Source organism: Lepidochelys kempii, chromosome 3 (genome assembly GCF_965140265.1).
Source record: "Lepidochelys kempii isolate rLepKem1 chromosome 3, rLepKem1.hap2, whole genome shotgun sequence".
NCBI lineage: Eukaryota > Metazoa > Chordata > Testudines > Cheloniidae > Lepidochelys > Lepidochelys kempii.
Window position 1 is genome coordinate 168,600,252 of NC_133258.1, and position 17,661 is coordinate 168,617,912.

The 17,661-nt window shown below is 46.0% G+C and overlaps 1 protein-coding gene across 7 annotated transcripts in view; it reads right to left on the reverse strand.

Annotated features, from left to right (window-relative positions):
- The window catches only part of TRERF1 (transcriptional regulating factor 1), a 141,517-nt gene that overhangs the window by 10,969 nt on the left and 112,887 nt on the right, over positions 1–17,661 (reverse strand). For all 7 annotated transcript variants that reach the window (XM_073339034.1, XM_073339029.1, XM_073339031.1 and 4 more), the window contains 4 exons: positions 16,991–17,057; positions 14,745–14,884; positions 14,324–14,427; positions 5,166–5,241 (listed from right to left, as the gene is read on the reverse strand). In XM_073339034.1, coding sequence (XP_073195135.1) covers positions 5,166–5,241; positions 14,324–14,427; positions 14,745–14,884; positions 16,991–17,057 — 387 coding nt within the window. The remainder of the gene's footprint in view (positions 1–5,165; positions 5,242–14,323; positions 14,428–14,744; positions 14,885–16,990; positions 17,058–17,661) is intronic.

Below are 17,661 nucleotides of genomic sequence, written 5' to 3' on the forward strand. Positions count from 1 at the left end.
TCCTCCAACTGCCAGCCTCCATCTTTGTTCGTACGATAGTCTGTCTGTTAGGGCAGGGGACTGGGAGTCGGGACTGCTTGCTTGTAATCCCTGCTATAAAACAAATTCATTGCGAGACCCTGGACAAGTTGTTTCTCTGTGATTCAGTCCCTTCCATCTCCAAAATGGGGATGGTACTTAACTATTTCATAGGAGTCTGGCAGAGACTGAAAAGTGCTTTGAAATGCTTGGATGGAAGGTGCCAAGTATTATTATTATTTGCCAGATTGACTGCAGAGGAAAAAAAAAATTTTCATCTCTGAAAATCAGTACTGAAATCTGGTGTGGACGACTCAAAGCGAGTTGGTGCTCTCACTGAAATCCCTAGTGGGTATTAGTCAAACAGGAGGAACACAGGAGCTGCTCTCCTGGATCAGGCCAATATTCTGTCTGCAAGTAGACAGCACTAAATGTTTCAGAAGAAGTAGTAAGAAACCTTATAGTGGACAGTTGTGGGATAAACTGACCATGTGTCTGACATTGCTTCCCAATTCTGTTAGTGCTTGGTTTATGCTCCAAAACGTCAGGGTTTTTAGCTCTTTTAAAAATCCTGTGTAATAGAACTGTGGATCTTCTCATTATCCATTTATATATATGCCTCACCCTTTTCTGAGTCCTGCTAAGTTCTTTCTGCCATCCTGTGGCACTGAGCTCCATGGGCTAATTATGCCTTGTGTAAAAATGTATATTCTTTTACCAACTTTCAGTTTTTATTGCTTTTCAATTTCATCCTATACTTATTAATTGCTCCTGCACCTCCCTTTTGACATTCTTAATCAAAGAAACGGTGCCTCAATTTTATAACTGAAAAGAGTAGGCCTAGGACACCTATCCCCCCAATATCTTCTGTTGTGAAGACAGAGAACATTTAGCTTCTCTTCAGTGATATTTATCCTCTTGTTCTCTGAAGGCACTTCTCATATCAGAGAGAGAGCAATATTAGAAATTTCTATCTACCTTTAGATGAAATCTTTTTGTATGGCCCTTGTAGAATGGGACTGACCTCACAGGGTGAGTTTCATTCATTGTTCTGTTATCCCCTCAGGGTTGTCTTCTGACTCACTGCTTTGTATGCAGCCGTTTCTCCAATTCTGGATCTCTACTACTTAGTATCTTCCCCTATTTGCATAACCTTCATATACACCTAATTCTCCCCTTGAGCAGCTCATCACTCCAGTCTCTCTAGGTCTTTTTGCTTGTTTACCTGATCGGGTCTTGTGCAAATTTACTACTCCACCCTTCTGTGCCTCACTATCTTAATCAGTTAAAATGGGAACAATACTTTTATCTCAGTGGAATGTAGTGAAGTTTAGTTATTTTTTATTGATCTTTTGAGATTTTGGTATGAAAACAGCTGTGTGTTATGACTCAAACTGTAGCTTTTTCTCAAAATTGTACATCTTTAACGCTTTCAAAAAAAGATGCGGAGGCATGAGCTTCAGCAAACGACTTCATTTGTCTCTTCTTTTCTTATGAATTATTACAATGAACCGAGGGTTAATTTACTGTACGCCTAAGGGGATTCCAGCTTTGTACGGTTTCCTGGAAGTTGTGGTGTTATCAGCAGGGGCCCTAATATGAATATTAGGATTAATTAAAGCAGCCTAATTAACTAGGATAAAACCTCTGTAGGAAAAGTAACAGGAGAAAAGCTGTTTTTAACTCTGGTTGCTGGGAAACTGACTTTGTACTTGCTGGCCGTGGGAAACACAGAGAGTGTGTATAGGGGGATCTGCAATGCAGTAAGATAGAACTGAGACCTTGGAATACGGATCAGTTTTTAAAGCAGGTCTTTATATTTCAGCAATTCATCCTATCTTCCACTGTATTTGCCATACTGAGACTGTTATTGCACTGATTAACTGACAGTAATCTCTTCTGCAAAATGGGGTGGGAGGAGGGGAGCACTGGGTCTGACTCAATCATTTCAATGGGCCAGTTCAGGCCCACTATAGGCGTAGGATGAGGAACATGTAACATGGTACACGGCCTACATACAAAAAAGTGCCATATGTATTGGATGTTTATAGACTGATAGGAGCACACTGCTGTTTCACGTGGTCTGTCTCTCTTACGTATTCCTAAACTGAGAGCACTGCAGAGCTGAGACGTTCCAAGGCCCAACAAACAAAATCCTGGTGCAGCCCAAAGGACTATAACAGAGCTTTTGTTTTGGGTCCAGGTTATTTTAGAGACCACCTCTTTCTGAATGTCACATTCTGACCGCTGTCTCTAAAATAAACAAACTGGAGTGCAATTGTTAATAGTCCTCAGTTTAGAACATCCACCATTCTTGGTGGATGAGTGAGGAGCCCTAAAATTTCAAATTTCCTTCCCTCATTAGCCTGATGATGTCTGAGTGTGCTGACTTTCAAAGTACAATTCAAAGCCCACTTACCCACTCATTCTTTTGCCTGAAATGTATTATGAGGGGGGATTAGGACTATCTCATATTTGGGGAATTGTTTGCATTCTCATGAGTCAGCATTGTGTTCTGTTTTGATCTAGCTCTGCTTTAATGGATACATACGCACCAAGGAGCGGTGATAAATGAAATTTATATTTTTGGGGGGATGGACCAAACCATACAAATTATTCATCCAAATGCCACTAAACATATAAAGTTTGAATTCAACTAATTCTTGCAGTTAGATTATTTTCCTGCAATAACAAATCCCATATGCCTAGAGCAGCTGACTGACCATAATCACCAAATAAATTACCACGTAAACCCTGTAAATAGCTAGAAAGGGATCGTCAATATGAGATACAACTGTATATTGCATTGAAGAACTTCAGAGAGCAGTTTTGTACTTTGGCTTTTTGTATTTTAATGGGGTTTAAACCTGGATTGGAGAGATTATAATTTATCATGTAGTGTACTGAGTAAGGTTTCTTTAGGGTCTGCTTGAGAAATTCTGGTCTCTTCACCCCACCTGGCAAACAACAGGGTACTCTGATGCCCACAGCTGTAGTGCTAGTTGACAGGTATTAGCATTTACTGGAATTCTATCTTGTGAGATATGTGAAGAAAGCAAGAGCCTCCTCTTGTGTTGCCTTTGTCATTGTGAACCACTTGCAGAAAATGATGGAAGTATGTTTGAATGAAAATGAATTCTTAAAATCTAGCATTTCCCAGCCTTTAACCCCTTGCCAAAATCTCTCCTCTAGGTTCTGATCTTTATTTCACTCTTGTTGGCTAAATACAGATCCGAACAACATTAGGTGACCAGAGGCCAGGGCTGCACACATCACTTGCAGTAACCAAGTAACAGAGTAGGGGCTTTTCTTGCAATAGAAGTATCTCTTCTGCAAGAAAAAATCATTGACAATTTTCTCTTCAGTCTTCTGTGGGAATGACAATTGGTTTTCTCTTGGTGGAAGAGAGAATCTTCCACTCGAAGGAATTGCTCAGGAAAAGCACCTACCACGCGTTTCATCCAAACAGAAGACCCACATGCAGGCACAGTGTCTTTTTAGTACCTAATCTTATTAAGGCTGCACATGTACTTCCATAGTGAATTTCAAGTTGTTAATTTATCCTTAAAAGGAGAGAAACTGTGGACTAGACTTGCCCCTGCATCTAAGCTCCATTTGGCCAAGGGGAGTGGCATGGGAATCATGGAGCTGCCTGATAAATTGCGACGGTATGAGTCTTCCCTGGTGTTTTAGAGCAACCTAGGGATTGCTCCAAGTTACACCAGTGGAGGATCACCATAGCATAGCTTTCAGAGTAGCAGCCGTGTTAGCCTGTATTCGCAAAAAGAAAAGGAGTACTTGTGGCACCTTAGAGACTAACCAATTTATTTGAGCATAAGCTTTCGTGAGTTACAGCTCACTTCATCGGATGCATTCTTCATGCCCCTATTTTGGGATGGCAGCTGGCACATGTGCCAAGCTGCAAACATTATACCAGCGGAGAACCCCCCCGCCCCACCATGTGAATTCCCCACTGGGTCGCCAGACAAAACTGGGCTCATCTGCACTTCCTAGGTAGCACAATGGGCTCTGACTGGAAGCCAGAATTTGGCCTTGTACATTTTGATTATCCAAGCATCAGGAGATTCCTCGATTGTTTCCTTTTGAGTGCAAGCTGGAGACAATGGCTAGGCTTAGACAAGAAATCTTGCTATAGAACCTGGGTTGGTTTTGCAGGGACAGTTGATAGACACAGGATGTGAGGTGGTGGGGTGAGAAGGGACCTGCCCTCACCTATCGTCCTTATCCTGTAATCTTTAGTAACAGCACATACATCTAAATAGCTGGCCAGGGTATATGTTTCAAAGTATTTTCAAACTATGAACAAGAGGAGACTCCCATTATGTTTGTTAAGTAGAAGAGCTAGATTTGTTTTAGGCTAGATCTATGCAAACAATGATTTTGCATTCAGTAACTGTGAAAACACTTGCAAGAGTTATACTCTAAGCTAAACTTTGCACTTTTCATGCAATGACCATAAATGTCCAAATATTTAAGCATCACAACATCTATACGAGGAAGGTAAGATTGTACAATGATGACACTTTGGTATAAAGAGGCTAAGGCACCAGCCCCAAGGTACACAGCAAGCTAGATCTTTAACACAAATGCCAAGAATTTCGATCAGTTTTGGATCTGAATTAATGGCAGAAATTAGCCTAAATTGTTACAAATATCTATTAAGAATAGTGATGTACCAAAACCCCACAAAAAACAAGGAAGAGTATTCTTACAATCTGAAGATTCATCTCTCCATTATTATAAGAATTTTCCCTTTTAGTTACAGGAGATGATAGTTTGAGGTGCTCCCAGATGTTTTTTGTAGCATCAACTCTTTATTTAGAAACTTTATTTTACAGACCAGCGTAGTTTACAGGTTAATATACCAAATTAACATGGTTTGTTTCATCTTTTTTTGCATGACATGAAACAAAGCAAAGTAGTATTAATGTAGCCAAGTACTGTCTGGTTACAAAAACCTGACCAGAAATGATGCCAGAGAGGAAAAATCTCTGTTACTCTAAACAAAGGGAAAGAATAAAAGTATCAGGCAACCTGTAGTTTTAATTTTACGCAAAATTATGTGCACTTACTCTGTGCTCTTTTATAAATGTAAATTCACACATACAGATTGTTTAGAAACCTACCAGCATAATGGTAATTTGCCAAAGGATGACACTTCAATCTTACTGGCTTCCTCAACAGCAGCATTTCCAGGGCAACCTACAAAACAAACACGGAAGAACAGAATAAAAAAACCCTCAGTTATTTACTGTGTATAAATGTGAACACAATAAGCTTAACAAGTATTACAGTATGGGACTGGATTCAGTATCAATTGGGTTAATTTTCCATATCCTTATACTAAAAATCATCACCAAATTACTCTCCAAGACCTACTTACGCTTCATCCCCTACAAGAAGTCACCCCCAACTAATCAACTAAAGGTGGCCAGGCTGATGTGCGGCCAGTGTTAGAGGATATTATTTATTTTTAAAAAAACAAAAATAAATATCCTTTACTTGGAACACACAGTTGTGCATAAAACTAACCTATGCAACCAAGTGATGTTCTACAGTTCCCCTCACCTTCCCTTCCCCATTTCCTCCTCCTCGTTGTTACCTTCACTGGTTGCATCTTGCCTTAAATTAGATGGTAAGTTATTTGGAGAGGGACTTTATCTTTCTATTTGTTTGTACAGCCCTTTGGATGCTACTATAACACCACCATCCCCGAAAAGTTCAACTCTTTAAATGAATTATCCACACGAGAACAGCAAGCAATAACACACTACAATTCTGGACATTTAAACACAGATTTAACAAGGTTTCACAGGAGCTGGAAGAAGACTGAGTCCTGTGGGTCGTTCCATTAAAACGAGGAGAAACCTTGGGTAATGTTAGCACAGGAGCATGTCTTGTATGGTATTAAAATACACAAAGCCAAGGACTAAGTGACATTAGTCATCCAAGGAGTATAAGAAACTTCTAGAAAGGCCCTGCCTTGAGATTTAATTTATTAACAATGATTACAGGGCAGGTTCATGGCATCACTGCCAATCTATCAGGAAAGTTCTTTTGTGTTGCAAAATCTAAAGCCATTTCATAAAAAAAAAAAAAAAAAAAAAAAAAAACCCAGTTACCTACCTTTCGTAACTGTTGTTCTTCGAGATGTGCTGGTCACATCCATTCCATGCTAGGTGCGCGGGCCCACATGTGCGGTTGTCGGAGATTTCTGCCTTAGCGGTACCCATAGGGCCAGCTGTCGTGCCTTCTAGCATGCTGTGCCCATGCAGCAGTATATGAGGCACTGCCGGCCCACGCCCTCTCAGTTCCTTCTTGCCGACAACTCCAACAGAGGGGCAGGATGGCGGGTCATGGAACGGACAGGAGCAACACACCTCACAGAACAGTTACGAAAGGCGGGTAACTGTTTTTTCTTCTTCAAGTGCTTGCTCGTGTCGATTCCATTCGAGGGGATTCGCACGCAGTATCAATGGAGGTGGGCTTGGAGTTCACGGGCGTGCAGCCTGTAGCTCAACTCTGCGCTGTCTCTCGCCTGCTGGGTCAGTGCATAGTGCGACGCGAACGTACGGACAGACGACCCAGTGGCGGCCCAACGGATCTCTTGATTTGGGACCTGTGCCTCGTAGGCCGCCGAAGACGCCTGCGCTCTAGTGGAATGAGACGTCACGATCGCCGGCGAGGCCACTTTCGCCAGCTCATAGCACCGGCGGATACACCCCATGATCCAAGACGAAATTCTCTGGGCTGACACTGGGCAGCCCTTCATCCTGTCCGCAACAGCAATGAACAACTGCGTTGACTTACGAAACGACTGTGTTGTACTGATGTGGAAGGCCAGTGCCCGTCTGATGTCCAGCGTGTGTAGCCTGCGCTTATCTGATGCATGAGGCTTCAGACAGGACCGGTAAGTAGATGTCCTAGCCCATGTGGAACTGGGACACAACCTTGGGAAGAAAAGCTGGATGCAGGCGCAGCTGGACCTTGTCCTTGTAGAAGACCATAGTGGGTAGCTCCAACATGAGCGCCCTGATCTCGGACACCCGCCAAGCCGATGTTATGGCAACCAAGAAGGACACATTCCAGAAAAGGAGCAGGAGGGAGCAGGAAGCTAGGGGTTCAAACGGAGGCCCATGAGCTTCGAGAGCACCAGATTCAGATCCCCTGGGGGAACTGGGTCACAGATGTGCAGGTACAGGCCTGCTAGACCTTTCAGGAATCGTGCCGTTATGGGATGGGCAAAGACAGACCTGCCCTGAAGCGGAGGGTGGAACGCAGAAACAGCCGCCAGGTGCATCTTGACCAAAGACAGCTTTAAGTGCAGCATATAGTCCAGGATGACCTGCAACGAGGCCTCCTCAGGACGTATGTGCTTGTCCGAGGTCCAACATGCGAAACGCTTCCACTTGGCCACAACGGTAGCCCTGGTGGAGGGCTTTCTGCTGCCCAGCAGGACCTCTTGGACTGCGCGGAGCAGTCCCGCTTGTCCGTGCTCAGCCATGGAGCAGCCATGCCGTCAGGTGCAGGTTCGGGTGCAGCAGATGGCTGCGATTCTGGGACAGCAGATCTGGATGGAGAGGTACCTGCAGCGGGTCGGCCACCGAAAGACTCAGCAGCATGGCCACACTGGGGCTATGAGCATGACCCACGCCCTGTCTTGCTTCACCTTTATCAGGACTCTTTGGATAAGGCAGAAAGGCGTACATCAGCACTACCAACCATGGGGTCAGAAAGGCATCCGACAGGGAACCCTTGTCCCTGCCGTATAGAGAGTAGAACCCCTGGCACTTCCTGTTCTCCCTGGACGCAAACAGGTCCCTCCATCGTCGGAAGATCAGGTCGACCACCTCGGGATGGAGGAACCACTCGTGGCAAGAGGAGAAGGTCCTGCTGAGGCGATCTGCCAGAACGTTTCTGGTTCCAGGTAAGTGAGCAGCCACCTGGTAGATGGCGTTCTGCACAGAAATGTCCCAGAGACTGAGTGCCTCTTGACACAGGACAGAGGACTTGACACTGCCCTACCTGTTGGAGGCTACGGAGACCATGCAGAACTTCAACTTCTTGAGACTTGTTGAGGCCATGCAGATCCAGGATGGGTCTGAGGCCCCCCTGGGCCTTTGGGATTTGGAAGTAACGGGAGCAGAATCCTCTTCCTTCCATGTCCTGAGGAACCACCTCCACAGCCCCCAACTACAGGAGCTTGTTGATCTCCTGAACCAGGAGTTGCTCCTGAGAGGGGTCCCTGAAGAGGGACAGGGAAGCAGGGGGTTGGGAAGGAGGTGTATCCAGAAACTGCAGGCTGTAGCCCTGAGCTACTATGTCCAGGACCCAGCAGTCTGAGGTAACCCATGACCAGGCCGAGCGGTAGGGGGAAAGATGGTTGAGGAAAGGATGGGCAGAAACTCACTGGCTGACTGGGCATTGCTCTTGAGCTCACCCTCAAAATGATCGCTTTTGCCCCCCCCCCCCCCAGGTTCTTAGTGGGTCCAAGCTGGATTGGCGAGCGAAAGGAAGAAGGGCGGCAATGGCTAAACCCAGGGTCCCTTCTCCTTGTAGGTCCCTGCCAGGCTTGCCGAGGCCTCGATGGCAGTGGAGGCCAGAATGGCTTTCTGGCTGACTGTGGGATATGTATGCCCAACAAGCGAAGGGTAGCCTTAGTGTTCTTCAGCCCGGGAAGTCTGGCGTCAGTTTGATCAGAGATGAGCCCAACACTGTTGAAGGGGAGGTCCTGAATTGAGGCCTGCATCTCCTGGGAGAGGCCCACCACTTGGAGCCAGGAGCTGCGTCGCATGACCACTACTGATGTGACCACCCTCGCCGCTGAGTCCCATTTTCAGGGAGCATCTGGCTGCTGCGGAACCTTCCTCTACCAAGGTACCAAACTCCTGAGCCTGAGGAAGGGAGTCCTGCAACTTCTGGAGGCTCTCCCAGAGGTTAAAATTGTATCAGCCCAGTAGGGCCTGATTGTTCACCACCTGGAAGCATAGGCTGGCCGTTGAATAAATTTTTCTGCCAAATTAATCAAGTTTTTTGGCTTCTTTATTCTTGGGAGTAGCGGCAGTGGGGACCTGCTTGTCCTTTTCATTGACAGCAGACACAACCAGTGAGCCCGGAGGTGGATGCATATAACAGTACTTGAAACCCTTGGCCGGCACAAAATATTTTTTCTCAGCCCCTTTAGAGGTGGGCAGGATGGAGTCTGCCACAGTGATGTGGCGATCTTGAGGACCCCGTCGTGTGCAGGGTGACCCAAGAGGGCGTGGAGGCCGAGAGGACACTGAACAGGGTGTCCTCCTGCTCAGCCATCTCTTGCACTTCCAGCCCCAAAGTTCTTGGCCACCTGCCTGAGAAGGGCTTGGTGCTCTTTAAAGTCATCTGGTGGGGGCTGGCCCTGGAAGGTCCTGCGACCGCCTCATCTGGAGAAGAGGAAGAGGGCCTGGCTGCAGGTGGAGGCGCTGGGGGATCGGCCGCCGCTGGAGAGGGAGGTTTGGGGGTGGGCACAAAGATGTCCATCCCAACATCTGAGTGAACTTCCGGTACCGGGCCCGGCGAGGCCCCAGATCCCTGCTCCGATGTGACCACTGATGCACACTGCAAAGGGGACATCATCATCACCAGAACGCCCCATGCCTCCCAATATGGCCACTGCGTTAGCCAGTGGCCTTGCAGCCACTGCGGTGCCGTGGATGACGGAACAGTTTCCAGTGCCCAATCCTGTTGCTAAGACCGGGGCAATGGGCTGAACTGGACCTCCGCATCAGGGGAACCACTCTCTGGCGACCAGGGAGGAGCCATCAATGCCTGGGTTTGCTTGCTGGTCGTGGCTACAGGTGAATGCTAACCAGGTGTAAGCAAGCAGTGGCTATTCCGGGGAGAGCAGTCCCGGTGCCGGGGAGATCAGCATTGGGGAGAACGGTGTTGCGAAGACTGGTAATACAAGCGGGAGTGGTCCCACGGAGCCGGCGACCAACATCTAGTCACAGATGGGCAATAGGGCAAACGGCGTTGGTCATAAGATGGGGAACGTCGACCCCATACTGTGGAATAACATCTTCACGTCCGGGGGGAGAGTTTGGGCGCCCGATGGCGCGGTTGCAATCTGCCCCAGGATTACATCCGGAGGTCTGTGGTGCTCTCCCGCCCCTGGAGGGGTCTTAATGGCTGGCTTGCCCTCTCAAGGAACCTGAGCCTGGTCCTGCAGCCCTGGAGACGTCACGGGAGCTGGTGGAGACTTGTGCGCTCTCTGTTCCCAGCTCTGGAATGACAATGGTGCAGGCAGGGTGGTGGGCCCCTTCCACTCACGAGTCAACAGACCTTTAAGAGGGCTAGGTGCCCCAACCACAGAGGCCCGCTCATGCTGCTCTGGAGAAGGTTGGCGGACAGACCCGGTCCCTCTACTGGATGATCCTTCGGCCTTCTTGCTCGGCGCCGGCGAGTGCTTCTTCGCCGCCTTCTTCGGCGGCGATGGCAAATGGTGCCAAGAGGAGCCAGAGCCAATGGCGCACTGAGCACAGAGGCTGAAGTACTCGGTGCAGTCTGCGCAGAGGGCTTTAAAGCCGTGCAGAGAGCAGACTCCATCAGGAGGCCTCTGAGGCGCATGTCCCTCACAGGACATAGGCCTGCCACTCACAGGCACAGGCCTGCAACAGACAGAGCAGAGCTTAAACCCGGGAGCTCAGGGCATGCCCCGCCTGGGGCAAAGTCTCAGCGGGGACTTTACCTAACAGCTAACTACACTACTTAACACTAACTGCAATTAACAAAAGCCCCAAGTCGATGGAAGAAAACTGCTAGCTCTTCACAAGCAAGAGAGGCACTCTGAAGAAGGAACTGAGAGGGTGTGGGCCGGCAGTGCCTAATATTCTGTGGCATGGGTGCAGCAAGCAAGAGGGCACGACAGTTGACCCTACAGGTACTGCTAAGGCAAAAATCTCCAACGGCCACACACACACCTAGAATGGAGTCGACATGAGCAAGCACTCGAAGTACTTGTTATTCTGTTTCGAATGGCTCTGCACATTCCCACTTATGGGTTTTGCACCGCCCAGGGCAGCCTCACCTTCCAAGCACTGGCTGCTTTTGCTTGTAGCACCCCTTCCTGATGCTTCCCATTGCATCTCCAAACATTCTGAAAGCAAGGTTACACAAGGCGGCACTGTGGCCTCTACTGTCTCAGTACCTTCCAACCACTGCGCCAGATGGAAGTGTCTATCAGATCTGGGGTTCTCTCCTATTCAGTACCTTTGGATTTTTTGCAATAATAGTTGCTTGTTTTAGCGTTAAGTGTAATTTAAGGCAGTTACAGTATAGTTAGCTAGCAGAAACAACAACGAGTCTTCGTGGCACCTTAGAGACTAACACATTTATTTGAGTATACGCTTTCATGAGCTGGAACCCACTTCATCAGATGCTGATACAGACTAACACGGCTACCACTCTGAAACCTAGCAAGCAGAGTTTGTAAGTTCGGTTCTTTGTAACAGTGAAACTGAAGAAACAGCAGCAGCCAGATTTTAAGAGCTGTGCTTCATACCCAGTTGTCTCCCTGGTGCCGGACAATCATGTTAGGTGCCTTAAGTGCCTTGGGGAAGGCCCCTGTCCTTCTGACTGTTCTATTTCCCAGACCTTTACACCCAGAGCATGTAAGAAGACACAGAATAGACCGCTAGCACTCCTGCTTAAAGAAGCTCTTGCTGCTAACTGTTGGGTTCTGGGAGATCACCAGAGCTGAAGACTAAGAGGCCTGTTTCAGCTCCAGTTGCTTTGTCTAGCAAGAATAAAATGCCTAAAGGATCCCAAGGATTAGGATTTGTGTCAGTTCTGGCTCCTATTTCTGTTTTGTTGGATCCTCCAGTTAAACTTGGCAAGATGTCGAAGGCATCGTCTGTCCAGCTGGCTGCTCTCCAATCCAGACCTATGGTCTGAGATTTGACCTGAGGATCAAGAGTTGTGGAGCAATTGGCAAGGATGCCTCCCTTCCTTTGTATGGAGACAAGCTAACCCATTTCACTGACATTTGGAGGTTTATTACCTTGGAAAAGAGGGTCCTAGTAATTATAGAAAAGGGCTATACAATACAATTTTAAAAGTTACCTATTCTCCCCTAATCCTTCACTTTTCAGGACACCTTCTCACACGATTACTCTTCTGTTAGAAGTTTAAAAATTGATCCTGACAGGTGCTGTCAAAGAAGTATCCAAATATCTGTAGGTCAAGGGTTTATTCAAAATACTTCTTGGTACAGGGAAAAAAAAAAAAAAAAGATGGAGATTTCGATCCAATTTTAGATTTAAGAAAATTGAACAGGTTCACTTGGAAGTTCCAGTTTTGAATGCTAACCCAGGCCCCTATAATTCCCTTGCTTTCGGTTATGGAATGGTTCGCAACTATTGATTTACAGGATGCATATTTCCCTATTTCTCTCTGGCCTAATCATCCTTTGCTCCTTCATTTTGTAGTGGCACAAAGACATTTTCAGTACAAGTTTCTTCAATTTAGCCTTTTCACAATGCCAGGAGTCTTCAAAGTACCTTTTTGTAGTAGAGATCCATCTCTGAAAACTAAGCATCTTTGTTTATCCATATCTGGACAATTGGTTGCTAAAGTGACAGGTTGCTAAAGGACAGGGCAAGGACCATTATTTGTGCATGATATAATTTAAAGGCTTATGAAGGGGTTATCGAATGCGTTATACCCTTTTGAGGGAGCCAGTTCCACGATGGGATTTTAATTTGGTTTTATCTATGCTCATGAAGCTGCCTTTTGAACCTTTGGCAGTGTTCTTTATTTTACTTATCTATTAAAACTGTGTTTATTATTGGTATAGCATCAACCAGAGGGGTGAGTGAATTGTATCCTTTGATGGCTGATCTGCCATTTACTATTTTTTATAAGAACAAAGTGGTTCTCAGACCTGATCTCAGGTTTCTACTAAAAACTGTATCCGAGTTTCATATCAGTCTATTAATTTACCAGAATTTTTCTCAAAGTCCCATGCTAATAAAAGGGAATCTGTGTTACATAGTTTAGATGCTAGAAGGGTTTTAGCATATTATTTAAACAGAACTAAGAGTTTTAGGAAGTCATCTAAGTTATTTGTTTCTTATGCTAAAACCCATATGGCTTATAGAGTATCACCTAAAATTATTTCCAGAGAGGGAAAACAATGTATCATTAAATGTTACAAGTTAGCAGCAATCCCTGTGCCTACTGTTGTAAGATCTCATTCTACTAGGGATATGGCAGCATCTTTTGCTTGCCTTAAACCTGTTCCTGTTGGAGAAATCTGTATGGCTACTACCTGGAAGCGAGTCCATACCTTCATAGGCGCCGACTCTGTGGGTGCTCCAGGGCTGAAGCACCCACAGGGGGAAAATGGTGGGTGCTGAGCACCCACAGGCAGTCCGTCCCCTCCACCCCACATCAGCTCCCTTCCTTCCCCCCAGTGTTTGCCACCCACCGGCAGGCCCCGCGGATCAGCGCCTCCTCCGCCCTCCCTGCGCCCCATGCGATTGGCTGTTTTGCGGCGTGCAGGAGGCTTTGGGAGGGAGGAGGAGGAGCGAGGGCGCGGTGCGCTGGGGAAGGAGGTGAAACGGGGGCGGGAAGAGGCGAGGGGGGGACGGAGCCAGGGTGGGGCCTTGGAGGAAGGGGTGGAGTGGGGGCGGGGCCTGGAGCAGAGCTGGGGATTGAGCACCACCCAGCACATTAGAAAGTTGAAGCCTGTGCATACTTTTACTAAACATTATGCTTTGGATTTGGCTTCAAGAGTGGATGCTAAATTTGGTACATCAGCATTTCAGTCCTTTAAATTAGGACTCTGTTTCGCTCCTCCTGAGTTTTCAGCACTGCTTGCCGAACTTACCCACAAATGGGGGATATGCAAAGCCACTTGAAGAAGAAATGAAGGTTACTCGTAACCAGAGTTCTTCAAGACTATTCTGCATATATTCATACTTCCTCCCCACCTCCCCCTCTTTCTCAAAGTCATACAGCGGTTTCTCCGGGTTGGCAGTGGCAGGAACTGAGGCAGTAGAGGGTGCAGCGCTCCCTTACGTAGCTCGACCGCAATGTTCGGAGACACTGAGGGAGGGGAGGGGTTGGAAGGGGCACACATGAGTGCTAACAGATACTGCTTGGAGAAGGTTCTACCTTTAAGCTGCACCAGGCAGTGCAAAATCTATAAGTGGCAATATGCAGAGTAAATACAAGTAAATAACCTTCATCTTCCCATGCTGCCAAGGTAAAGGAGATGCGAACCTTTCTCTTCAGCTTCTTGTCTTACCATAATATCCCCTTTGGACTCAAAGAGGGAGTGCAATGCATATTCTGAATTAGTTCCTCCACCAGGTAACACGCTTGAACAGCACATATTTAAGAGGTCTTCCACTGTCAGAAACAAAAGGGATTCTGTTAAATATTGCAAAATGTCAGCCAGATACCTCAAACCAAGGATTCTGTAAAGCCAACTGAAACACAATAGAGTGTAAAGTTTTCGTTCTGAAATGCGCACACAGTTCTTGATGTTTGCATTACACTTTTCTGTAACAATTCTCAAATGCATCAAATTAAAACTGATCAGATATTGAAACATCTGTAAAACCTTTTCAAAGTAAAAAAAATAGTATGAGAGTGAGAAATAAGTGGAGATTTCTATACCGAATATAGTGTTTTCAGTAAACAATTCAAATGGCAAAATACAGTACCTCTTTGTTGGAAGACTTTGTTTTCCAGTTCTGGCCATGGTTTCCAAACCAAAGTTGCCTTGTGCATATCTCTCCCCATTGATGATCGGTCTTGTAGTTCAGGAATATCAGCCTGGAATCTTGATCCAATATTGATCTGTCTGTAAATAAAGAGAGATCTCACTTGTAAGATTTACAGAGAAAAGAATAATATTACCTTTTATTTTATACCAAACAAAAAATAAATTACACAATTGAGACAATCCCCAGGAGTACCCAGGGTTGCGAGGTACCATTAGCATGAGTGAGCTTTGTCTGTACCTGCCAGGAGTCAGTTTCCTGACAACCCAAGCCACAAACAGAACAAGTACTCCCCCCATCAGCCCCCGTAAGCTACGCTGTCCCTCTGCAGGCAAACAACAGGTATACACCAACTTCTAAGTGTCCCTCTGAGTGTCCAGCCCTTGTTCCACCAAACACTCACAAAATTCACAGATTACTATTCCTTTGGGAGTAGTGACACACAAATTATTAATTTTAACTCAAGATAGCCATCCAGTTAACACACAGCACTTAGATATATTTATAGTGAAAACAAGAATATGTTTATCATCAAAGAACAGAGATTCAAACTAAGAAAGAATATCAGAAACAAATGGTTACATATAAAACAAAACTTATAACATGCTTGCTACAGCCTAAACTTAACTCATAAAATATTCCCGTCTCCTGCAGGATAGCTCATCCCAAGTCCTTTTCCCTGGTGTTTTAAACCAGGATGTCTGAAAACGTCCTTTCATTAGATCAAGCCCACTGGCAGCTTGTCTTCACAGCCTGAAGGATCCCAGGCGCACCTCCATACCCCAGTTATACTCCCAAAAATTAATGGTCTTTACTTGTAAAACAGGATAATCCCTGCTGGTTTTGTTTTCTCCTGCAGCACTCAGAATCTACTCATGAGTTCTTGATTCAATATGCAAGTAGATTTCCACTGTAAGATATACAATGGTCAGCGAGGGAGATAAGTGTCTCCCACTTGGAGAAGTTTGTCTCAGTGCGTGCTACCTCTGAGGCCTGGTCTACACTGCGGGCTGGGAATAGGCCTAAGATTTGCAACTTCAGCTTTGAGAACAGCATAGCTGAAGTCAACGCATCTTAGATCGACTTACCTCATGTCCTCATGGCGGGGGATTGACGGCCGCCGCTCCGCCGTCGACTCCACTTCCACCTCTTGCCACGGTGGAGTACAAGAGTCGATGGCAGAGCGATCGGGGATTGATTTATTGCGTCTACACTCGACATGATAAATTGATCCCCAATAGATATATCACTACCCGCCGATCCGAGGGGTAGTGCAGACATACCCTAAGTGACCAGCCTTTAACTCCAAGGCCTTAAAGACAATTTTCAGTACGCATATATAACTCCTTACACATTAACTGCACACACATTTTGCAATGATTATGACCACCAGCATGACACATGATCCATTTTGGTGTAGCCAGGGGATCTCTGTAAACCTGTGGACCCCTGTGCTCTCTGCCAGTGGGCATCAAGAGGTCCTTGCGTCACACATCACAATGGCCTGACATGAAATTGTGTCAGACTATCTTACAACATAATATTCAGTGAACTCTGCTTTCACTGAGGCAAATAGTGTATTGTAAAGACCTAATTTAGAAAGCTGTGCACAATTCCAACACAGTTTAATTGGACTGGGAAGCAGGTTTTTAAGTCCCAGAAGAGAGAGATCTAACGAATATCATTACTATATAGTGAACAGACCAGATGCAGGTCAGTTAGACCTCCCTGCCCCATAGGGGATGACACACCTCAGCAGAGGGCTGGTGGTGATAACACTGTCTCTGTCCTCTCTTGGTATCCCACGAAGGGAAGGGAAGTTTAACACCTCCCAGAACTCCATAGGAGGTCTGCCAGGGCAAGTACTGAATCAACATGCTGCCCCAATGCCATGGTCACACACTTTTCCAGCCAGCACCAGCTACGTTTGTGACTTCACTGGCCCTTTATAGCTCTCCCCTAAAGCCATGGCTGGTTTGCAGTGCCACAATCTCATTTCTGGCAGACTTTCTGCTGTCAGTGACCTCAGCCAATGTTTACACTGGTATAGCCTTGAGTGCCGCCAGCCAAGTAGTATGGTATTACCCGCCTTGTTCAAAATATACAAGACCACATTCTCTAGGTGAGAGAGGGTGAGCTGACTGAAGTAGGCTGTAAAGTGATACACATTGATAAATTTTTCTTACGGTTCTATATCAACAGTCTGTTCTCCAGGCCCTGGAGTCACTGGAATGCAGCTTCCATCAATACTATCTGAAACAGAAACAGGGATTTGATTTTCTGTTTAGAAAGCTATTTTCTTAACTTACACATCGTGTTTGGTCCTCCACTGCCCCCACTTGTGTAGCTATCCTTCTATTAAATGGTCCACAGAAATCAATGAAACATCAGGTTACAGCTGCTGCATTGGCCTGAATGTACCAGGGTCCTTAAGAAACCAGGTACAGTGTGTCTGGACATAGCTGCAATTTTCAATAGCATCAATTTCCATACGGATGACCATTCTGAATGGTTTTACATTTTCCTTTATAATCTACACACTTGGTTGTACATGTTAGCTTTGTACCTCCTACCAGGTTGCCACCCATGCCTCGTATGGTCTCCCGTTATCATATGCTAAGCACACCTACTCCTCCTCCAAATTCCTCTTTACAATTAATTCTTCCATAAATCTCTCCTACTTCCTTTTCTCATCAATAATCCCCACAGACTCCCTTAACTGATCTATTGTCCTGTGACTTCTTTAAATTGTAAACTATGGGTCAGGACACATGTACTAACATTCTGTTGGTAAAGCACTGAGAATGTATTTATGGCACTGTAGAAGTGATTTTGCAAATCAGTGAAATACAACACA